This window comes from Populus alba, chromosome 7 (assembly GCF_005239225.2).
Source record: "Populus alba chromosome 7, ASM523922v2, whole genome shotgun sequence".
Taxonomy (NCBI): Eukaryota; Viridiplantae; Streptophyta; class Magnoliopsida; order Malpighiales; family Salicaceae; genus Populus; species Populus alba.
The window spans coordinates 9,780,847-9,800,388 of NC_133290.1; the positions used below are offsets into that span (position 1 = coordinate 9,780,847).

The 19,542-nt window shown below is 34.3% G+C and overlaps 1 protein-coding gene across 3 annotated transcripts; it reads right to left on the reverse strand.

The window, feature by feature from the left end:
• Positions 1-4,499: 4,499 nt before the first annotated feature.
• LOC118049696 (MAP3K epsilon protein kinase 1) lies at positions 4,500-18,685 on the reverse strand. Of its 3 annotated transcripts, XM_073410355.1 has the most exons (25): positions 18,426-18,685; positions 17,903-18,037; positions 17,383-17,403; positions 16,811-16,884; positions 16,623-16,713; positions 16,453-16,536; positions 15,840-15,941; positions 15,553-15,684; positions 15,175-15,246; positions 14,554-14,654; positions 13,438-13,552; positions 13,133-13,258; positions 12,830-13,099; positions 11,068-11,400; positions 10,942-10,986; positions 10,136-10,315; positions 9,955-10,038; positions 9,618-9,709; positions 9,426-9,509; positions 7,997-8,889; positions 7,292-7,671; positions 7,062-7,196; positions 5,888-6,294; positions 5,570-5,684; positions 4,500-5,044 (listed from the first exon to the last, which is right to left on the reverse strand). In XM_073410355.1, exons 1-25 carry the CDS (start codon positions 18,483-18,485, stop codon positions 4,868-4,870), a joined length of 4,308 nt encoding a protein of 1,435 aa, XP_073266456.1. In that variant the 5' UTR covers positions 18,486-18,685; the 3' UTR covers positions 4,500-4,867. The 3 variants fall into 3 exon arrangements, with proteins under 3 accessions (XP_073266456.1, XP_034915650.1, XP_034915648.1); XM_035059759.2 differs by having other exon boundaries at positions 7,292-7,533; positions 12,830-13,258; XM_035059757.2 differs by having other exon boundaries at positions 12,830-13,258.
• Between the last annotated feature and the right edge of the window lie 857 nt (positions 18,686-19,542).

Consider the following 19,542-nt stretch of genomic DNA (forward strand, 5'->3'; position numbering starts at 1 on the left):
AGAAAATAAAGTAGCAAGAGCATAGATTTTCTTAAAAAACATTATTATTACTGCCATGTTACAATACATTTAAGTAAGGTTATCAATGGGTACTTATAGGTTGGTTTTACTATATTCATACTCTATATTATATAACCTGTAAAATATTTAGATATTTATATCTTGTCCATCTAGTTTTAGATACTCATATGAGTATTTATTATCTTATTATTATTATTATTGGATTAAGTTTGAGCTGAATTTGATAATTTTCCTATCATTTTTTAATATTAATTTTTTCATTACTAAAAAAACCATCATGAGTAACTATTGCAGCCCATGGTGGATTGTGTCTTTCTTCTATGTTTTATTTCCATCACGTTTTAATATTATTTTTTTCATCTTGTATTGTCTCACATGTTCATGATTATAAACATGATTTCATAAAAATAAAATAAAAAACATCATGGGTAACTATTGCAACCCATGGTGGAATGTGTTTTTCTTTTATGTTTTATTTCCATCGCTTTTTAATATTTTTTTCATCTTGTATTGTCTTCCATGTTCATGATTATAAACATCATTTCATAGTTTCCCGAGCTTTAATTTTGCGAAACCAAACTATAGTTGTTAAATGAAAAGCAAAATGACTTAATAAAAAAAGATATGAATGAAAGAAAAAATACCCAATAAAAAAAAAAGGATGTGAGTGAAAATAAAAGTTTGATGTGGTTTAGTGTTCATAATCCAAACACCATTTCATAACTTATCGAGTATGAATTTTGAGAAATCAAACTTCAATTATTAAATGGGACCCAAAAGGACTCAATATAAAAAAATGTGAATAGAAAAAAGAACCCAAAAAAGAGGGTGTTAATTGAAAAAAAAAAAAAGATTTGAGGTTGTTCATTGTTTATATGAACAATGTTTCCACCTCAAATCCTTGAGAGTGTGTGTGTGTGTGTGAACGTATACATTCCATTTTCATCATCTTAAATTACTAATGGTGTAGATGGTGGAGCTATTGGCGGAACTACTTATGGAGGAAGAGGCAAAGCCTTGAATTGTTCTTAGGCAACTAACATATACTATGTAAGCACCCTTATTTGTTGTGTTAGTTGTTGGAGATCTAGAATAGCTAATATATTTGTGATAAGGTTTATCACTCTTTTGTGTCCTGTGAATTTTTGGGTTATCAACTATAGATAGAACTTAAAAAAAAAATAAAGGGAAATTGACTAACTTTTTTTAAAATCTCCAAGACAACGCCATTAATATTGTCAGAGAAGGCCTTTTTATGGCTAGTCAATGGGCTTTGTAGATTGAGTCATTGAAGGTTGTTGTTGAACTGGGGACCTCATGAGCATATGAAAAATAAGTCTTATGATGGGTTTAAAAAATCTTTCATTGCTTAAGTTAGTATTGATATAGGTGAATAGAAACTTGTAAGGTTGTGCTTGTGTTTGCAAAGAAGATGGAGAGATTATGTGAGATTGAAATAGAAGATGTGAGCTCATTTTCTTTGTGTTTGTGAGAAAATTGATAAACTTAGAGTTTGTTCTCTTTTGTTACTTGGTAACTTATAGGACTTTATTTTCATGAATCATATAAAACTACCTATTACATAATTGTGTGAAATGATCAACCTAATTATAAACGGATACACAATCATTGTAGATGATCACATTATCATTTTAGACGATTGCATTGTCATTGCAGATTGTCATAATTTTATTTAAAACAAGGTATTTAGGTAAGCAATCACACTATCACATTGATGACGATACAAAAATCATAGGGAATGTTCTGGAATGAATTATTCCTGGAGATCCTTATATATCATTTACAGTTTGTTCTATGACCTTTACTTCAAGACTAAAATGACTTATTCTTTAATGGATCTCCTCAGGGGGTGTGAATCTCTTCTTGCATATATACCTACACAAAGTCTCATAGAGACCACTAGGGGTGTTGATGGGGGGCTCTTCGAAGATCAAGTCAATATGAGGTATTTTTTTTGTGGAAAAAAACATTAATAAACTTTTATGAAGATAGAGAAGAGGAAGGGGAATAAGATGTAGAATTAAGGAAGAAGAAGAAGAAAATGTGTTTATGTTTTAGAGTATAAGGTTGCGAACCCCTTTTTTGTATATTCCTGCTCTCTTTTATATTACATGACTTGATCTGTTTCTTACAATGTTGGAGAGGTAGAAATGTAATATTATATTAGTAAGATAATATTATTTTATTGCTCATACCATCACATCTAATCAATATAAATATGAACAGTTTGTTCGTATTTAATTGGATGTGATGGATATCATAATTACTAACCAAGACCCAGAATATAAGAGGCTTAGTATGGAGTTACCTTTCAGCTATACACTGAACCTGAGGGGCATTAGGTTCAACTCACACACTGAGCTCAAGAGGAGTTGGATTCAGCTTGTGACTGTACCCAAGAACGATAAAGGACGGACGCGCCATAACTCAATATGGAGATGGGAATGGTCGCATCCCTGATCTAATAGGGGGTTGGACGCAGAAGCTTCACAACTCAATGTGGAGTTGGGCGGGACGTGTCCTTGACCAAGCATGGAGTTGGGCGTGGACATGTCCTGACCCAACATGGGGCTAGGTGCAGATGCGTACCTAGCTAATCATAGGGTTAGTTGCCAATGTGCCCTTATCAAATTTAGAGTTGGGCGCAAGCCTGCCATGGCTCAATCTAGGGTTGGGCACAAAAAAAAAATATAACTCTATTTTGAGTTATGATTTTTATGCAATAGCCTTAAATAGGAAAAGTTTAAGAAACCATGACCCATCACCCATAAAGCGGCATGTTTAGATAGATGACTGCATTGTCACGTAGAGCAGGTTATTCAATTGAGCAGATATGATATAAACATGTCTTGACATCATATTGTATATCCTATGACAGATTGGAGTTATGTCAACACTAAATCAATAATTGCACAAAACACGCAAAAGGAAAAGATTTATGGGCTTAGGTTTGAACCCATTTCCTTTCCTCGTATGCTGAGTTTTTAGTCCTTCTTCTCGTCTTCGGGTTCACGTAATGCCACCTTCAAAACCTCTAAATGATAGATACTATGACATGATGAAATTTATAAATAAGCAGAGATACAATATTGTATTAGCACAGCCCAACACTTAATATACATCCTGCTGAGACAAAAATAAAATAAAATAAAAAATGTCCGAAAGGCATTACGAGAGATGTTTAATCGGTATAAAAATATGGTATTTTGATCTACTTAATTAATAGACGGGCGCTTGAGTAGCGTGAAAGCTTGGCATAAGTATGTTGAGTGTTTAAATATATTATGTATAAATAATAAGTATCTCGTGCCCTTTCCTTCACATGTGAGTATAATCAATGTTGAGAAAGGAGGGGAAAAAAAACCAAATCTTCTACCACGAAACAGCAAAAAACAGCAAACTAAAAAGATATAATTAAATTTATAATTTTACTATTGAATATTTATCTTAAGGTATTCTATCTTAAAAAAAATTTACAACTTCTTAAATTAACTTAAAATCCAACCTGAACAAACTTAAAAATCTAAAAATAAAAGTTATAAATAAACTAGAAAAAGAAATTATTAAATATATTACTTAATTTTCTAAATAAAAAAATCCTTGAAAACTTCAACCTCCTGCATCACCCACCCGGACACAGTAAAAATCCCAAATGTCAAAAAACTAGATCATAAAAGCAAGTTGAGGGTGGGCACTATACGATTATGTGAGAGAGGCCACCATATCAAAAGCAGTTGTAGTTTTTACAGTAATGGTTTTAAAAAAATTATTTGGTTAAAATTATAGTTGAAATTAAGGTTAAATAAAAAATAATTTAATATGTTTAATTTAAAAATTATTTTTCAAATTGAGGGTGTGTGTGTATTAATGATTTTTAATTTAAATATTGTATATTTAACTACTGCTATTACATCATGAAATAAATAATGCTTATATCAAATATTTTTTATTGTTTCATTAAACTATCTACAATTTCATCACGTACAAATTTCGTACAAAATTCATCCGACAAGAACTACAATTTTCTTGGTTTCTTAAACGCACATCATGTAAAATATCATCAGGAACAAAATTAAAATTACGATCAAATTCTATAAATATTACATTATCAAGTATCAAGTGATCTTCTAATTTTTTAAATAAAACACAATTAAAAAATAAAATAAAAATTGAATTTGTATTTTACTAGATCAGACTCAATTCAATGCATTTAACTTTGAATCAAACCTGGCCTGGCCGGAACAATAAAAAATACCTCCACTATTCACGAGTTGGTGTGGAAAACAGCTGAGAGATCTCTCCGCAAACCTATGAATAATAGAGTGGTTTAAACAAATTTTGCATGGGTCTCACGTGAAGTAAAATATATTTTAGATTACCAAACAACTATTAACTGTGGTTCACCGTAAACGTGAAATTCACCACGCAAACAAACATAGCTTTCTAGTACTAATAAATGATAAATGATAAATCCATTATAAGAGACGAGATTTTCTTAAGAAAAAAAGAAGTCATAAAATTATAAACAGTTAGCACTACAAACATTGGAGTTTAAATTAGAATATTTAAGAACAAATTGGGGGGGGGGGGGGGGGGGGGAAACCGACCTGGTAGCTCGGTAATGCAAAAAGGCAGCCACCCTTTGGAACTCTCGAGTTTCGGAGACCTCCTGGATAAGTAGAACACACTCCTAAAACTTGTTGCATCCACATGATTGCAAACATACACTCACAAGCAAACCATATTTTTAATGGGGAAAAAATCTAACAAATAAAATTTCCTAAAAAACCATATACATTTTGAAAAGAAACTGCGAGACACGAATTTACAGAACAGTGTTTATATGAAGTGCTTTGAGTAGCGAAGTAGCCATTTGTTTCACTAACACTTGGCCTCCGGAGCTTTGCCCGTCCCTACGTTCCTCGATCAAGTTCAGAAGTTTTTGGGGCAAATCATTCTCCACGATCAATTGCTTTGGACGTGGGTGGTGCTCATACACAGCCTGCACATCAAATTTCATTGAGCAATTCATAATATGATCATAGAACCAAACACCTACTTTCACATGCAGCTTTCAGCATGGTAAAAAATAACTGAACGAGACTGATATAAAAAAGAACAAGCTGGTGGTTTTTTGACATGATAAGACACCATGCTAAGCAGACTTGCATTGCTGGTTGTTTTAGCTGTGGAGGAGAAACTACTAAACAAGGCTTACATTGATTGTTAAGAAGATATCCTAAAAGATTGATCATTGGAGCAAGGAGAAATCAATCAGCATATGAATTGCATCCATCGAAAAAAATAATGGAACAAAAATACTGGATAGAAAAAAATATAGACTAAAAACTATTTCTTAAGCAGACCTAATTGAGTTAAACAAGGTTTCTACCTAGCACTAGCACGAGAAGAGCAATAACATCAGCAGAATCAACAATGCAAGCAACATTGATCTATATGTTACAAGTTGTTCCTCAGTGCAGTGGTAAAAGTCAAGACAGGACAGTGAGGAGTTGCTAAATTTCACCTTTATTAGTTTGAGCAGATTAAGACGAGCTATGGCATCTTGATGATCCAGTCTTGCAATTAGCAGAGGTGTCAAGCCATTAACAGCTAAAGTTGTATTTATCCGGGATGATTTCCTGCATTCAACAAGTATGAATGAAATGCTGATAAAATACTGATAATTTAAGCAGTTTGGATCCCAGAGGATCTGCACAGTTTACTAGTTTTTCATTCATAGTTAATTTTTTCACAATTCAATTGACCAATAGATTGCCATTTGTGAGTTAAACTTAACAATTGGTAATGAATAAATGAATAGAAAGATGAGAAAAGTTCATACGTGATAATTTTCAAGAATGGCTCCAATATATGCACAAATTGTTGTTCGGGGCAGCATTGGAAAAACTTCACTAATTTCTGAACTGCATCCTTTTTTAGCAATGCTTGTTCCACTTTGTGGTTGTCATTGTCATGAGCCAAGCAAACAGCAATTGAATCTAGTGCTGTCACTGACCAAACCACATCATCAAGTAGGCTCAAGTATACATCCAATCCACCATGGGCCCTTAATTGTTCTCTTGAATTACGTGATGCATGAGCCATGTCACACAGTAGAGGTAATGCGTGCGATTTTAAAGGAGAACCAGACATAATAAAATTCAATAAGTGTGGAATGATTCCATTTTCAGCAGCTTGTTCCTGTCTCCTCTTATTTATCTTGCAGAGGTTAAAAAGTGCATTGAGGACCTTCAAACAATAAAATTCAGCAAACGTTATGAGAACTGGAATGCTTGCAATAATTAAATCTACTAATAAAAAACTTGGGCAACATAAACAAACCAAACCAATTTAGCCATGAAACTTGGATAACATGTGATGAAGATGACCAACGCAGCTTTTGATAGAAATTTAAGTTCACATTTCATACATAAGCACCCACACAGTTCCCATGTTTACGAGATAGGCAAGAACTTGATATGCGATAATTTTGGTAACCATAGAATGAAAGCTTTCACTGCAGTGCAACTGCCATGTCCTCTCTTCCTAGACTAAGAGAAGAACTTCCAACATGAGGCTTTTAGCATGCGTAGAATGAAAGGTTGTGTTGAGGTGTAACTGGTATGTCGTTTTTTCCACTACAAGACCAAATGTCTAGTTGACTGTACCCAGGCAAATGAATGGTAATGCAAGGAAAAGGGATTAGAAATTGCAGAAGAGATGATCCAAGAACCTAGAGTGTACAGTATACAAGGAGAACACTGTACTTCTATAATGTCAACAAGTGCAGTATTAAAATACAAGCACAACAAATCTAAAACAGAACAGCAGCTAATGAAAGGTCCGTGGAGTAAACTAGAAATTCCATGTGCCTTGGGGACCAACAATTTATTATATGACAGAAAGACACTCATATTCATATTTTTTATAAATGCAAATTCAAAGACAGTAAGAAGGCAGCTTGTAGCATAGTCACAAACTACTAAAATTATAGGAAGTAACTTGGGAAGGCAAACCTCGCTATGAATTTGATCTACAAGAGGTCCATCTTTGAGTTCAAGATTTGGAATCAAGTACTTAATTGCATCTGCTCGCTGAAGATTCTCTAAGCAGTTTGGGTCAGTTGACAGGTTATCGATACACTTGAGTATCTGTGAATCAATAAAGAGCAGCAAGGTGAGATAGCATATAAAAAAAATACTCAAACAAGTTTACGCACAAAGCTGTAGAACACTCTCTTTTGTACCTTCAAAAGAATAGGGAGCTCAATCCTATTGAACATCTGAAAAAGACGGCTAAGCAAGCTTTGGCTACACATGTAGGATTTTACAGTTGTGTCAGCTTGAGAAAACTCGAGCAGAAGGTCTGCCACTTTCTCCAGGTATTCCCTCGCAACCTCTGCTGATACCATCTGGGAAAGTAACCCAGATGATGTTGCACTCCCTGGTCTAGCATTTAGAACACCCGAACCAGACAATACACCAGATGCTGTTTGAGATACAATACCAGATGTGGAAGCAGCTCCTTCATTAGGTGCAATTGGTCCAACCTTCTTACTCACTGTTTTATGTGAAATTCTAGGCATGGAGTCTAGATTTCCATTTTCTCTTCCACGCCCAGAAACCTCTGCAACCATAAAAAAACAAGAGAAGTTCCCAAAATATAAGTGTTCCTCATTCGAAATTCATATTGAGGGCAAACAGCAGCTCCATAATAAACATTGCAAGAAATACTAATTCTTCTGCAAACCAGATGGAATAAATTATCACTAAAATTCCTAAAATAAGACTTCAAAACTTGTTGTGGTGTTGCTAACAACAGACCATGCAGGAAAAGAGCCGTATCCCACTAAAAGTTCAAATAACATGAAGTCAATTGGAGCTCATGTTGACCAATTCAAATGAAGGAGAAAACAAGAGAGGGAGAGAGGGAGACAAACAAAACCAATTACCTGCAAACTCTGCCATCAGAAAATCCAATTCACCATTTGTTTTCTTCTCAGATCCATGTAATAAAGGCAGTATACTTTCATGTCTCTCCAACCCTGAGAGGTGACGTGCATACTCCAACTGACCAGAGAAATGCTTAGAAGGGGGTTCCTTCTCCAGCAAGCTTAGAAGAGGACGAACTTGCTCTGGCTGAGCAGATACCACAGAAGTAAGACCGTTTGATGCACTTTCTATCAACTTTGGAGGCCTATCAGTAGATGTCCTTTGCGTGGAACCAGTGACTCGCTGCTGCCTAAGTTCAGTTTCTGGGCGAGATTGATCACTTTTCCACCGATCCAAGTTATCTCGCTCTTTAGAAGCAATTCCTGGAGGTTCTTTGATACCCATATTTGCAGCTTTTCCTAAAGCTGCTGGATCTGGCAACTTGGAAGCAACTGTAGCTTCGATTGCTTCATTACTAGATTGAGGCCCATCAGTGTCTGTCCCAAGATATCTGGCATCTGGTTGAATGGCATCCAGCCTTTGGGAATGTGAAGTTGAAGCACGTGATGGTTCTTGTGTCACAGAAGGCAAGGGATGATCGATCACTCCATGCCTAAATTTAAGGATATCAGGCTGATCAGATGCAGAAAGTGATGGCTCGCTCTGAATGAAAATAGGATGATTGAAATCCAAGGGACCAGATCTTGGTCGTTGAGCTAAACCATCTAGTGGGAATCCAGTTCCCATGGATATTGAAGCTAGCCTAGTTGCCTCATTCAAGCTATAAAGAGTGTTGATAAGTCTGAACAGTATTCCATTTTTCGCAGCTATGCGACAGAAATCATTTCTTGGGGTTGATCTCTGTAGCTTAAAGACCTGCCACATGCCATCAATAGCTAGGTGAACCATGTCCCTGGATGCAAAGAGCTGAATCAGTGTATTTATAAGATAATGGGAAGGGTACACAGAGGAAATCATGTGTGGCTAACAAGCATGCTCTAAACATTGCCATGACAAAACCATGAGCATTTGGAAATTTGTGCAGTCTGTTGTAGAGCTTTTGTACAGGGTCATCCTGTCTACTTTAAACAGAGACCATACTTGATTTCAAAGTTGCTACATGATTTAGAATGTGATATTGAGCAGCAACAAACAAGCTTTCCTAGGGAAAATGCTTTTTTGAGAACAGTGGTGTTTCTATTCCAAGATGAGGTTTGAGACGAACGGGGAGCATGAACAAAGGTGACTGATAAATAAATTCTAATGAAATTCACCAGCTTCACACTCATGCATTGTGACATAAAATTCATACTATACAACCAAACCGACTGTCTTTCTGCATGAAAAAAGGCACCATTTCAAACTTCCAAGCATACTTGTTTTTTTGTCAGCTTTAAAGGAAAAAAATACCTGACCTTGCAAACACAAACCAGAAAAGAAATTACAAACCTGTACTTAGCATGATCAGCCTCTAGGAAACCCACCAGGATAGGTATTCCACGGCAAGCAATGAACATTTGCAATGTCAACGAGCTACACCAGAAAGCCAACAGTGTTAGTCCTAATCCTATCTGTTTAGCAAATCAAAGCAAGGGAATTATAAAAGGAGAAAAGGGAATTATAAAAGGAGAAACTCTCCACCTTGACTGGCATAGCTGCTGCAAGAAATAAGCTGCCTCCATGCGAACCTCACGGGGGCGATCAGGTCCAGCAAAACCCATGACCACAGGGATCTGGCACATAACATTCACCATAAATATATCAGGATAGAAATAATGTTCTGGCCCAAGTATTTCAGGAAGAAGGATTAGGGATAAGAGACACATGCAGAAATGGAAGAACAAAGCGCAAGCCCCAGTTAAGGATGGAATGAGCCAATCCTTTTATAAAAAATACAGAATGCTTGATTGTAGTAACTCAAAACTCGAGCAAATTACTTCCAACAAGGGAACACAAACCTTGGAGTACAATCACTTACCAGGCCAACAAGACATGCATTTTCCTGGAAATCGGTATTATCTTTCACAATCTGATTTATAAGTTGGAGGACAGAACATATAACCTGAAATATTGGGAAGCAATTATCTCCTCATGTTAGAAGCTGCAACTCTCATAGCAAGTGGAAACAACAAAATGCAATGCATAGCTAGCTGGCATACACGTGTTTTAGGAACTTCAAGTAATTCCATTAGAGGAAGCAATCCATGCTGGGTAATAAAAACAATTTTCTGCTCAGGGCGCTGGTGAAAGATGCTAATAAGTTTCTGGCATGCAGATACAATCACCTCTTCTGATTCCTCAGGTCTTAACGACCCAACTAACCTGCTAAACTCAACAGCCTACAAAGCAAAAACAATAACAATTACAACCAGCCCATGTTATAAAAAAACAAGGATAGTGAAGAATTGATATTCATAGCATTCTTATTTTTAAGAATCCACTATGATTAGACAACAGGAATTGATGAAAAAATTTATCTAAGGACTAATTAGACAAAGATTCAAGAGTTTCCGACCCACAACAGCTTGAGATGTCATTTCACTTCACATTGTCACTAAATCATCAAAATAGTCAATCCATTGCATGTAAAGAGGAACTTTAAAGATTGGAGCCAGTATATTAATCATCAGATTACAAGTTTGTATAACAGGTTGCTTTCCTCCTCCATTGGAAAATAAAATACTATCAGATTCTTGAATTATCAAGAAAGGAACAGAAAGCATTAAAGGACTATCATTTTTAAGGTTATTACATAACATGAAGAGCTACAATAGATTAGTGCAGCTTCATATTTCAAAATACCTGTCTTTAGCAGGCATCACTCAATCCAAACAATAAAAAGAGGTTGCTAATGAGCTTATGTCTTTTGTTCATCAATATAAATACTTCCAACAAGTCTGGATTGCAATGCTACTGTAGTCTAAATCAAGTGATTGATTGAGGTGCTCAAAATTTGATTGACTACCTGGAGAGGAAAGAGATTTTCTGGAGGCAATTTTTCATCAAAAACCTGCCAAGAAAAGCACATGTTGTCAGGAATTATTAAACTAATTATCTAAATAATGAACAAAATTGAGCAGTTAAAACATACCAAACCATCAATATCAATCACACCATCCTTCAGAACACCCATCATTAGGCTAAACAAATCACCACCACCGTTTGTCTTCCCCATTTCATTCTCCATTTGTTTTTGAGCAATTGTAGCTCTCAACCTTGTAGCCAGATCATTTTTCCCTGCATCAGCCACAACAGCATTCCCTTGGTTCATATGTGATGTTGAGGCAGACGTTGAGGCTTCAGCTGCCCGATCCTCTGGATTTTTATTGAGGGGATGAAATAAATCATCCAGTGAAGCATCTCTTGGAGTGTCACTAAATTTACTGAGCTCATTTCCTCCCAAGTTCATTGATGTCTTCACAGCCTTCAAAGTCCCAGTTATACAAAGGTATAAGATAATACAATTATTGTATCCAAGCAGGGAAAGAAGAAAGAAAGTGAGATGGGTGAGGAGGAGAGCAAGTTGTAGGTAATGTCAATGTTCAAGCTCCCTTGGAAACCTGAACTTGAACTCAGGACAAGACCCCATATTTTACGACCAGAAAGAAAACAAATGGGACATTAGAAAACCATATGCTCAAATATATCTGAAAACATATAAAGTGTTGCATGGCACATATGATAACTATAACATATGCATTCCAACATGGCAGCACAGGAAAGTAATAAAAGTACAGTGTACCCACACTAAGAAAGAAGATGAAGAATAGACAAGCTATGCATGTAAGGTAGACACAATATTCAAAGAGGAATTATCAGACATTTACTGTTTTAGGAAATTAAGAATACATAACTACAGTGCCAATACAAAGAGCCTGTTTGATATTGTGTTTTAGGTGCTTTTGAGTTAAGGCAGAAAATTGATGTTTTATATATATATATATATATATATATATATATATATATATATTCTCAAAACCTTCGAAAAGCACCTAAAAAGACATTAATTTGGTGCTTTTTCAGCCAAAAAGCACTTTCAACTGAATTACTAAACACACAAAAAACTTGATTAGGTAGAAGCAAATGTAACATAACCCGCAACAGAAGATTTGTAACTAGAAGGAAGGGCCAGGAGGCATAGAAGAACCTAATATCATGGAAATCCAAAAGGTAAAGATCACTAAAAGGTAGAAATCTAAAATCTAATCAACCATATTTTTTTTTAACTAAGCGGCGATATCAGGAATGGGCAATCAAGAAATCTGTTTCGGCCATGTCCTTAAGCCATGAGTTGCAATTAGTTCACAGTTCCTCTCAATCACTGCAGGCATAGATGAGTTGCTCCACCAAAAATCCTCAACTTGGTTTTACTTCAAGCAACAAAAGCGGAACCAGCTGAAATCCTCAAAAGTGCATAACAATATAGAACTGCTCAAGGAACCTACATCCCTAGATCTAGGCATATTGAGTATATTTAGTTAACATGCTGCCCAAGCTTCATGCTCTTTAAAAATTTTATATTCATGTACTATTTCTCCTTTTCTTCACAAAAAGAAATGGTTTACTTAAAAAAGATTGGACTCTGAACACAAAATGCACCAAGCAAAAGATAGAAGACTGAGATTATATTAGAAGACCAAATGAAACCCTGCATGTTAGGAACCAACAAAGCATCTATCTCTTTCTCTATTTTGTGTCATTTTAATCATGTCAAGAATTGTCTATTCAATATGAATCGACGCAGTGTGCACAATAAACGGTCTTAGCCTTTGAAGAGAGAGGGGTGGGGGGGGGAGCATCAATGAACAAATGAGCACAACATCATAGCCAAGAAAGCAACAGTTATTAATTACCTTTTGAAGCCCATTATCTTGACTTCTTGTTGCAAAACCAAATGATCCATTCTCAACATGAGTAGAATTTGTTTTTCCCCCATCCCTTCTATCTATGTTTTTCCCTCTTGCATCAGGAGATTCCATGTCACAATTACTCAGAGCCTGATCCTGGTCATGCATATGTGTTGAACCATGAAGCGGAGCACAAGCAGCAGCTACTTTATTCATAGATAGTCTGCCAGAACTAGTTTTGAGAGATGAATTTTCATGAATAGCTAGGGTCGGGACTTGATCTGAATGGAGATCATTGTCTAATTTATGTTGATCTGAATGGAGATCATTGTCTAATTTATCAGTTCTTTCCTCGACTTCATCATCATTTGAGGAATTATCCTTACAAGACTTACTGACATCATCAGAAACTGTCAATAATTCTTTCCTGGAAACCTGAAAACCAAAAGATTTGAATCAGGATGTAGTGCCAATATATTTTAATCGCTTCTCCATGGAAAAATAAAGTGTGAATCACTTTTCAAGCAAAATTGATTTCTTTCTCCGCTAAGGATATGAAGAAAAGTCCCCAAGTTAACAACTTATCACAATGTTAAAGATCACATGATTCTCACAGCTTCAAAATCAGCAACAGAAGCTTCTGTTTTATCCACAGAACTAATTTGGCCAGTGCTCTGATTATCTCCATTTAAAATTACCGCATCGACTGAAACATCTTCCTGTATGCTTCTACAAAAAAGAAAAAGAATGCATGCTTGCGGTAAGATACTACATTGACACTTTGAAAGGATGTCATCTAATTGCAAACAAAGAAAAACAGTTCAATTTATGGTGACATGACATCTGTTTAAATATTAAAGCATAAAACACTGGATGCCACTTCCAAAAATCACAGCAGAGCAGTTGGATAGAGTTAACTACTGGTTCATCTCCACGCTCAAACTGAATATTTGAGGGCACACATGGTCAGTGGCGGAGCTAGAATATTTTAAATGAGAGGGCAAATATATTATATGAATATGTATAAAAAATTAATTCGAAATAAATATACTAACTCATATAAAGTAAAATTAATTTTAAAATACTTTTAACATAAAAAATTTACATTTTAATCATTTTTTTTAAATTTGCATAATAATAAAATTAAGTTCAGTTACATAATAATTATAAATCTTCCATATGAAATCACGACAATCTTTTATATGAAATTCATGATAAAATACACATTAATTCATCAAAACTTATTTCAAACACCCATTACCATATAACATGCTGTATATAATGCATGGATATGGATCAACATTGATAGTTTAAATTTATCATGATAAATCATTTTTAAAAACAAAAAAATAATTTATTTTTTTTTTAAAAAAAAACCAATCTTTAATTTTGCAAATATCAATCTTTATTTACTAACAACAATTAAAATGTTTGCTTATTCATCTCATGAAAAAATTTAATTCCATATCTTTATTAATTCAATTAAAAATAATATAATTTTTAATTAATTCAAAATAATTAAATTAATACCTATTATTCAAAACTATTATTCAAAAACAATTAAGGGGGCAATTGCCCCCTTAATGTACTATGTGGCTCCGCCACTGCACATGGTCTCACATGCAAAATCTTAGGCTTGGGGTTTAAGGCTAATCCATATAAACTACCTTGGTTAAGAAAGTGATAAGCAGAACTATAAACAGATGGACAAAAATAAAATCAAATTCAACCTTAGTGATCCACTATGACGGAAAGAGTTCAATGCACGCCTAGAATTCAGTATCCAAGGATGAGAAAGTAGTGTTTTTGCATCGGGCCGCTGCGTAGCATCCTGAAATTCGCAACCAAATAACTCATTTCTTAATAAATGAATAAAATCTAAACTAAATGACGCATGCCGACAAATTTCGGGGGTCAGCCAATTCAACATTAATTACAAAGCTGAAAGCTCTATACAATGATAAGGCAAAACTGAATCAGATCTGAAACCAAACTTAGGCAAGCCAGAGTTGATTGGAATGACCACAAAGGGGAAAACAAGACAATGCTATGCCGTCTTACCAGCAATTGTGCTTCTTTCTTGGAATCCCTTTCTAGCAAAACTCAGTATATGATATATCCTTTCTAGCAAAAGATTAGCCTATAAACAGGAAGTGGTAATTCCCATCCCTTTCTAATTTTGGTCTAGGTTGTTGGGCCTGACCAAATTGGTGTGGCTGGGATAGTTCTTTCACAACTTTAAAATTGGAAACCAAGCAAGAAATCATCAATGCATGAAATTAGGCAGTTAGGAATTAGGTAACAGAACTGAGAAACTGATCAAGCTAGAGGACTAGACATGTGCAATGTACCTTCTTGAAGCACTGGCGCAGAAAGTCTGTAATGTCAGGAGATAAGCTATCAGGTATCGGAGGATTATCATCCTGAGAGAGAAAGAGAGTTCTGTCATCACAGTGCAGTCAATCCTCAGACCAGTTCAACAAATTCAATTAGCCCCAAAAAAAATAAAAAAAAAAAGCACTTGTAACATCAAACAAGACTATTGCATTCCAGACAATAAGAATCCCAAGTAAAATCTAAACAAGAAACATGAGATGGCATCAACATGAAGGAGAAAAGATGAAAAATGACAGTGAACCCAAAAGGTTTTAACAGGAAACATTGCTCACTTTAATAAACTGAAAAGACTGACTATATATATATATATATATATATAAAGCTGATCAAACCTGAACAATACGAAAGAGAGCTGGCATTGGCTGCAAATCATAGTAAGGTGGTACACATGTAAGAAGTTCAATCACGGTGCAGCCAACGCTCCAGATGTCAGAAGCGGCACAAACCCCTGACATTTCAATAACCTGACAAATCAACAAGTTTCACATGATCAAGGCTTGTAAACACCTCAATAGCTACATCATATGTATTATCCTTTCCAACCATGATTTTGATCATAATGGATTAGAACAAATAGAACAAAACATATAGCAAATGAAAGCAGGTAAGAGATGAATACCTCTGGGGCCATCCAATATGGCGTTCCAACAACTGAATGTGTATTAACATCAGCTTCAGTTAATTTTGTTGCAACACCAAAATCAGCAAGTTTCACAAGGCCCTGGAAGTAAAAATAAGGTCAAGTAACTGCTTTAAAGACACCATTTTAAAAGATATAGGAAGAATACAGAACATAATATGAAGAAAAAAAAAAGGCAAATCTTCAAGTAAAAAACATGCGAGGTGAAAAAGTACAGTGATGTCACAGGACATCCATTTACAAACATTATAGTCACATAGGCACCTCATCTCTCTTCATTATTTTTTAAAAGTAGTCTAAGAATACAAACAAAAACTCTTGTCAAATGGAAAAGGGTTTCATTAAATTAGCCATAAACAGTCATGTCACTTGTATATTTCCCTAAATGGAAAGTGTGCATCATTCCCAAGATTTAACATTATATAGCAATTATACACTGCAACTCTGAATTTACAGAAATGCACTATTTGAGAGAATAAATATGACATCACACAATTTTGGATTGAGCACCCTAGCGTATGTGAAATCAAAGTAATTATAAGGTGCTCACATCTAAATGAAACGTTACCAAACACCATAAACAGTGCATTACCTCTTTGGTCGTCAATATGTTTGCCCCCTTGATATCTCGATGGATAACACCCTGTTCATGCAAATAAACTAATCCTTCCAGAACCTAAAATCAAAATATTTTATAAGCATAAATTAGAAAAGAAATAAAAACTCAAAAAGAAGCAACTAACTGAAGAGACAATCAAAAACCTGGGCAATGTAAACAGCCACCAAAGACTCTGGAAAAGGCCCAAATTTATTTGGCTTGATAATGTTTGCAAGCGAACCATTCTCAACATACCTGCATCAACATAAAGAAATTAAAACATATGAATTTGAAGCAGAGTTTACATGGACCCTCATTTATCAGTTAGTCAAAAACATAAGAGCTCACTTACTCAAGGATTATGTGAAGATGAGTCTTCGTCTTCGATGACCCAAGATATTTCACAATGTTTTTATGGTTCAAATTCTGCAATCAAAGTAGTATGTTCAAACTAGTATGATCACATACTGTGAATATGCATTCTCTAGAGGGAACTCTCGTCATGACTAACTTTAAAAGCATGAAAGCCCAAGGACTTCCAATGCTAGAATATGAATTATTATATAAAGGCCATTAGACAGCTATGGTCCTGTCCAAGAAGTTCCTTTGGGTTTGCCACTTGCGTGAAGGGGACATAAGAGACAATCATGTTCATCCTGCTTTATGCTTGAAACACAGATCCACAATAGAACCTCTAGAAGATGATGAAGGGAGTAAGGTTTTAGTAAAGAAAGCCATGGTTACGGATACCATAATAGTTTCAGTAACTGACAAAGTGGTCCTTATTTAAAAGTCAGCCCAGAACCTTATGCCCAAAATATGCTGTCTTAAATGAATTATGGACTTGAAAAAGGAAAAGTTCAAGTGCAGCAAAAAAGAATATTCAATCAAAAAGCAAACATAACAATAAAGAACAAGTGCTACCTTCAGTAAATCTATCTCTTGCTGAAACATCAATCCATTCCACCAAAGAAATTGTACCGAAAAAGAAAGAAGCAACTGTCAGCCACACTTGCAAAGTAGAGACAGAAAAAATATATCATAGTAAAACCAGATGAAACATTAAAAGTAAATGCCTTAACAGACATAAATGCTTAAAAGGAAATTCCACTTGAGGAATTACAGAAGATATGGAAAAGACAATAACTATAAACACTACAAAACCATATCTGGCTTTCTATGAGATGTCAATAGTAAATGCTTCAACTACTTAATTCAACTTTGCCAACCCCTAAACAGCTCACAGAAAATGAAGTTGGCTGTTTCCGAAGAAAGTCAGCAATAAACTCTCTAGTCTTTCAGGCCAACTTAAAACAGTAACAAGAAAATTATCTATAACAGTGCCCTTCATCATCTTCAACTAGCTAGCAACATTTAAGATTAAAAGAGTTGCGCGTACACTTGCACACAGATGTATATCTTTAAGAGAAAATTAGAAACAAACCATGATGATATTAAGATCCTCTTGGGCAATATTCTCCAACGAAACTTGTTTAATTGCAACAAAATCCCCATTCTCCAAATCCAAACCTTTATACACTCGACCATACGCTCCTTTTCCAATCTCATCTCCAAGCATCTACATCAAAAACAAAATAAACCATACTCACTTAAAAATCATGCATTCGCACTAATTCGATATTGACTAAAGCCAATAGTTAAGAGACAATCAGGAAACAAAATTAAAATTAAATAAAACTAAAGAAAATTAAATAAATTAACAAATTCGAAATTGAAGTCTCATATTTTAATTTAAGTTCAAATTTAATCTCTTAATCAACTAAAATTCAAATCCTAAACTGAAACTCACCAAAACAAACACTAAAAAAAACAAAACCTCGAATCGATAAATTTCTCTTTTCAACCTCGATTTTCCCAGAAACCAAACAGAACACGGAAAATTAAATCCATAACGTGCATAAAAGTGGCATAAATAGCGAGGATTGTAGGAGAAATGGACTGCTCACATATTTGTTATCGAGAGTCTTCGATTTAAGAAAATGAGACGATGGCGCTTGCCGAGACATCTCTTCTTGTCAAAAATGGAACACGCTTTTGCTCAAGAAACTCCTAGAGACTCTCCATTTCGGGAATTCAGAAACAAAATAATCGTATTCTCCAGCCGGATAACGTTTACGAAAGCCTCAGCTCCGGCGACATACGAGCGAGAGAGAAACTACGGGCGTGTTAGTGAGAGTGTCTGCTTTTTCAATGACGGAATTGACCTTAAGGGCGTTGTTCAAAATAGTTTTTTAAATAAAAAACAAATACATTAAAATTCAAAATATTCAAAAACAAATTATTATTTCACATCAACATATCAAAATTATTTAAAAAAATAAAAAATATTAAATTTATATATTTTTTTCGAATTAAAATATTTAAAAATAAAAATAAAATGTTAAACATCCTTTTAATAAAATGAAGAGGATAAATTATATTTAATTGTTACTAAATAGATAGTTTGGCTACAATTCAGGTCAATTTTTTTTTAATATAAAAAAATCATGTGATTATAGTATTTTTAAATGAGAAAAAAATTTTGGTCATTTATTTGAATAATTTTAAAAAGCTTGATTAATTTAATAATATGATTATAAAAAAAAACAATGAATGATAACAAAAAAAAAAAACTTGCTAATATTATGCAAATATACCATTTAAATATTTTTAAAAGTTCTCAATAATTTTATTTTATAAAAAAAATTAAAATTAAATAAGAACGAAATAACCTCATAAAAAAATAAAACTCAATTGCCAATAAATTAAACATTGAAGAATGAACTAAAAAAAATAAAAATGACAAAAAAAAAAACCCAACTCATGTCATCATGCTAAATTCATGACCCGATCGTGAAATTAAAATAATCTCATACAAAAAAATTAAATAAAATAATAAAAGTCAACTTTGAAGTAAATTAAATGATGAAAGACAAAAAAAAAAAAACTATTAGAAAAACATTAAAGAAATATCCTAAGTCAACTCGGTTAAGTAAATTAACTCGAGACCTAAGATATAAGATTAAGATAACTCTCTCTCTCTCTCTCTCTCTCTCTATATATATATATATATATATATATATA

Coding starts and splice junctions, on each gene's coding strand:
- LOC118049696 (XM_035059757.2), bottom strand. CDS start 18,485: ATGTCTCGGCAAGCGCCATCGTCTCATTTTCTTAAATCGAAGACTCTC. Junction 14,655..15,174: donor TGCGCCAGTGCTTCAAGAAG/GTACATTGCACA, acceptor TGCGAATTTCAG/GATGCTACGCAGCGGCCCGA. Junction 8,890..9,425: donor GCTGATCATGCTAAGTACAG/GTTTGTAATTTC, acceptor CTTTGCATCCAG/GGACATGGTTCACCTAGCTA.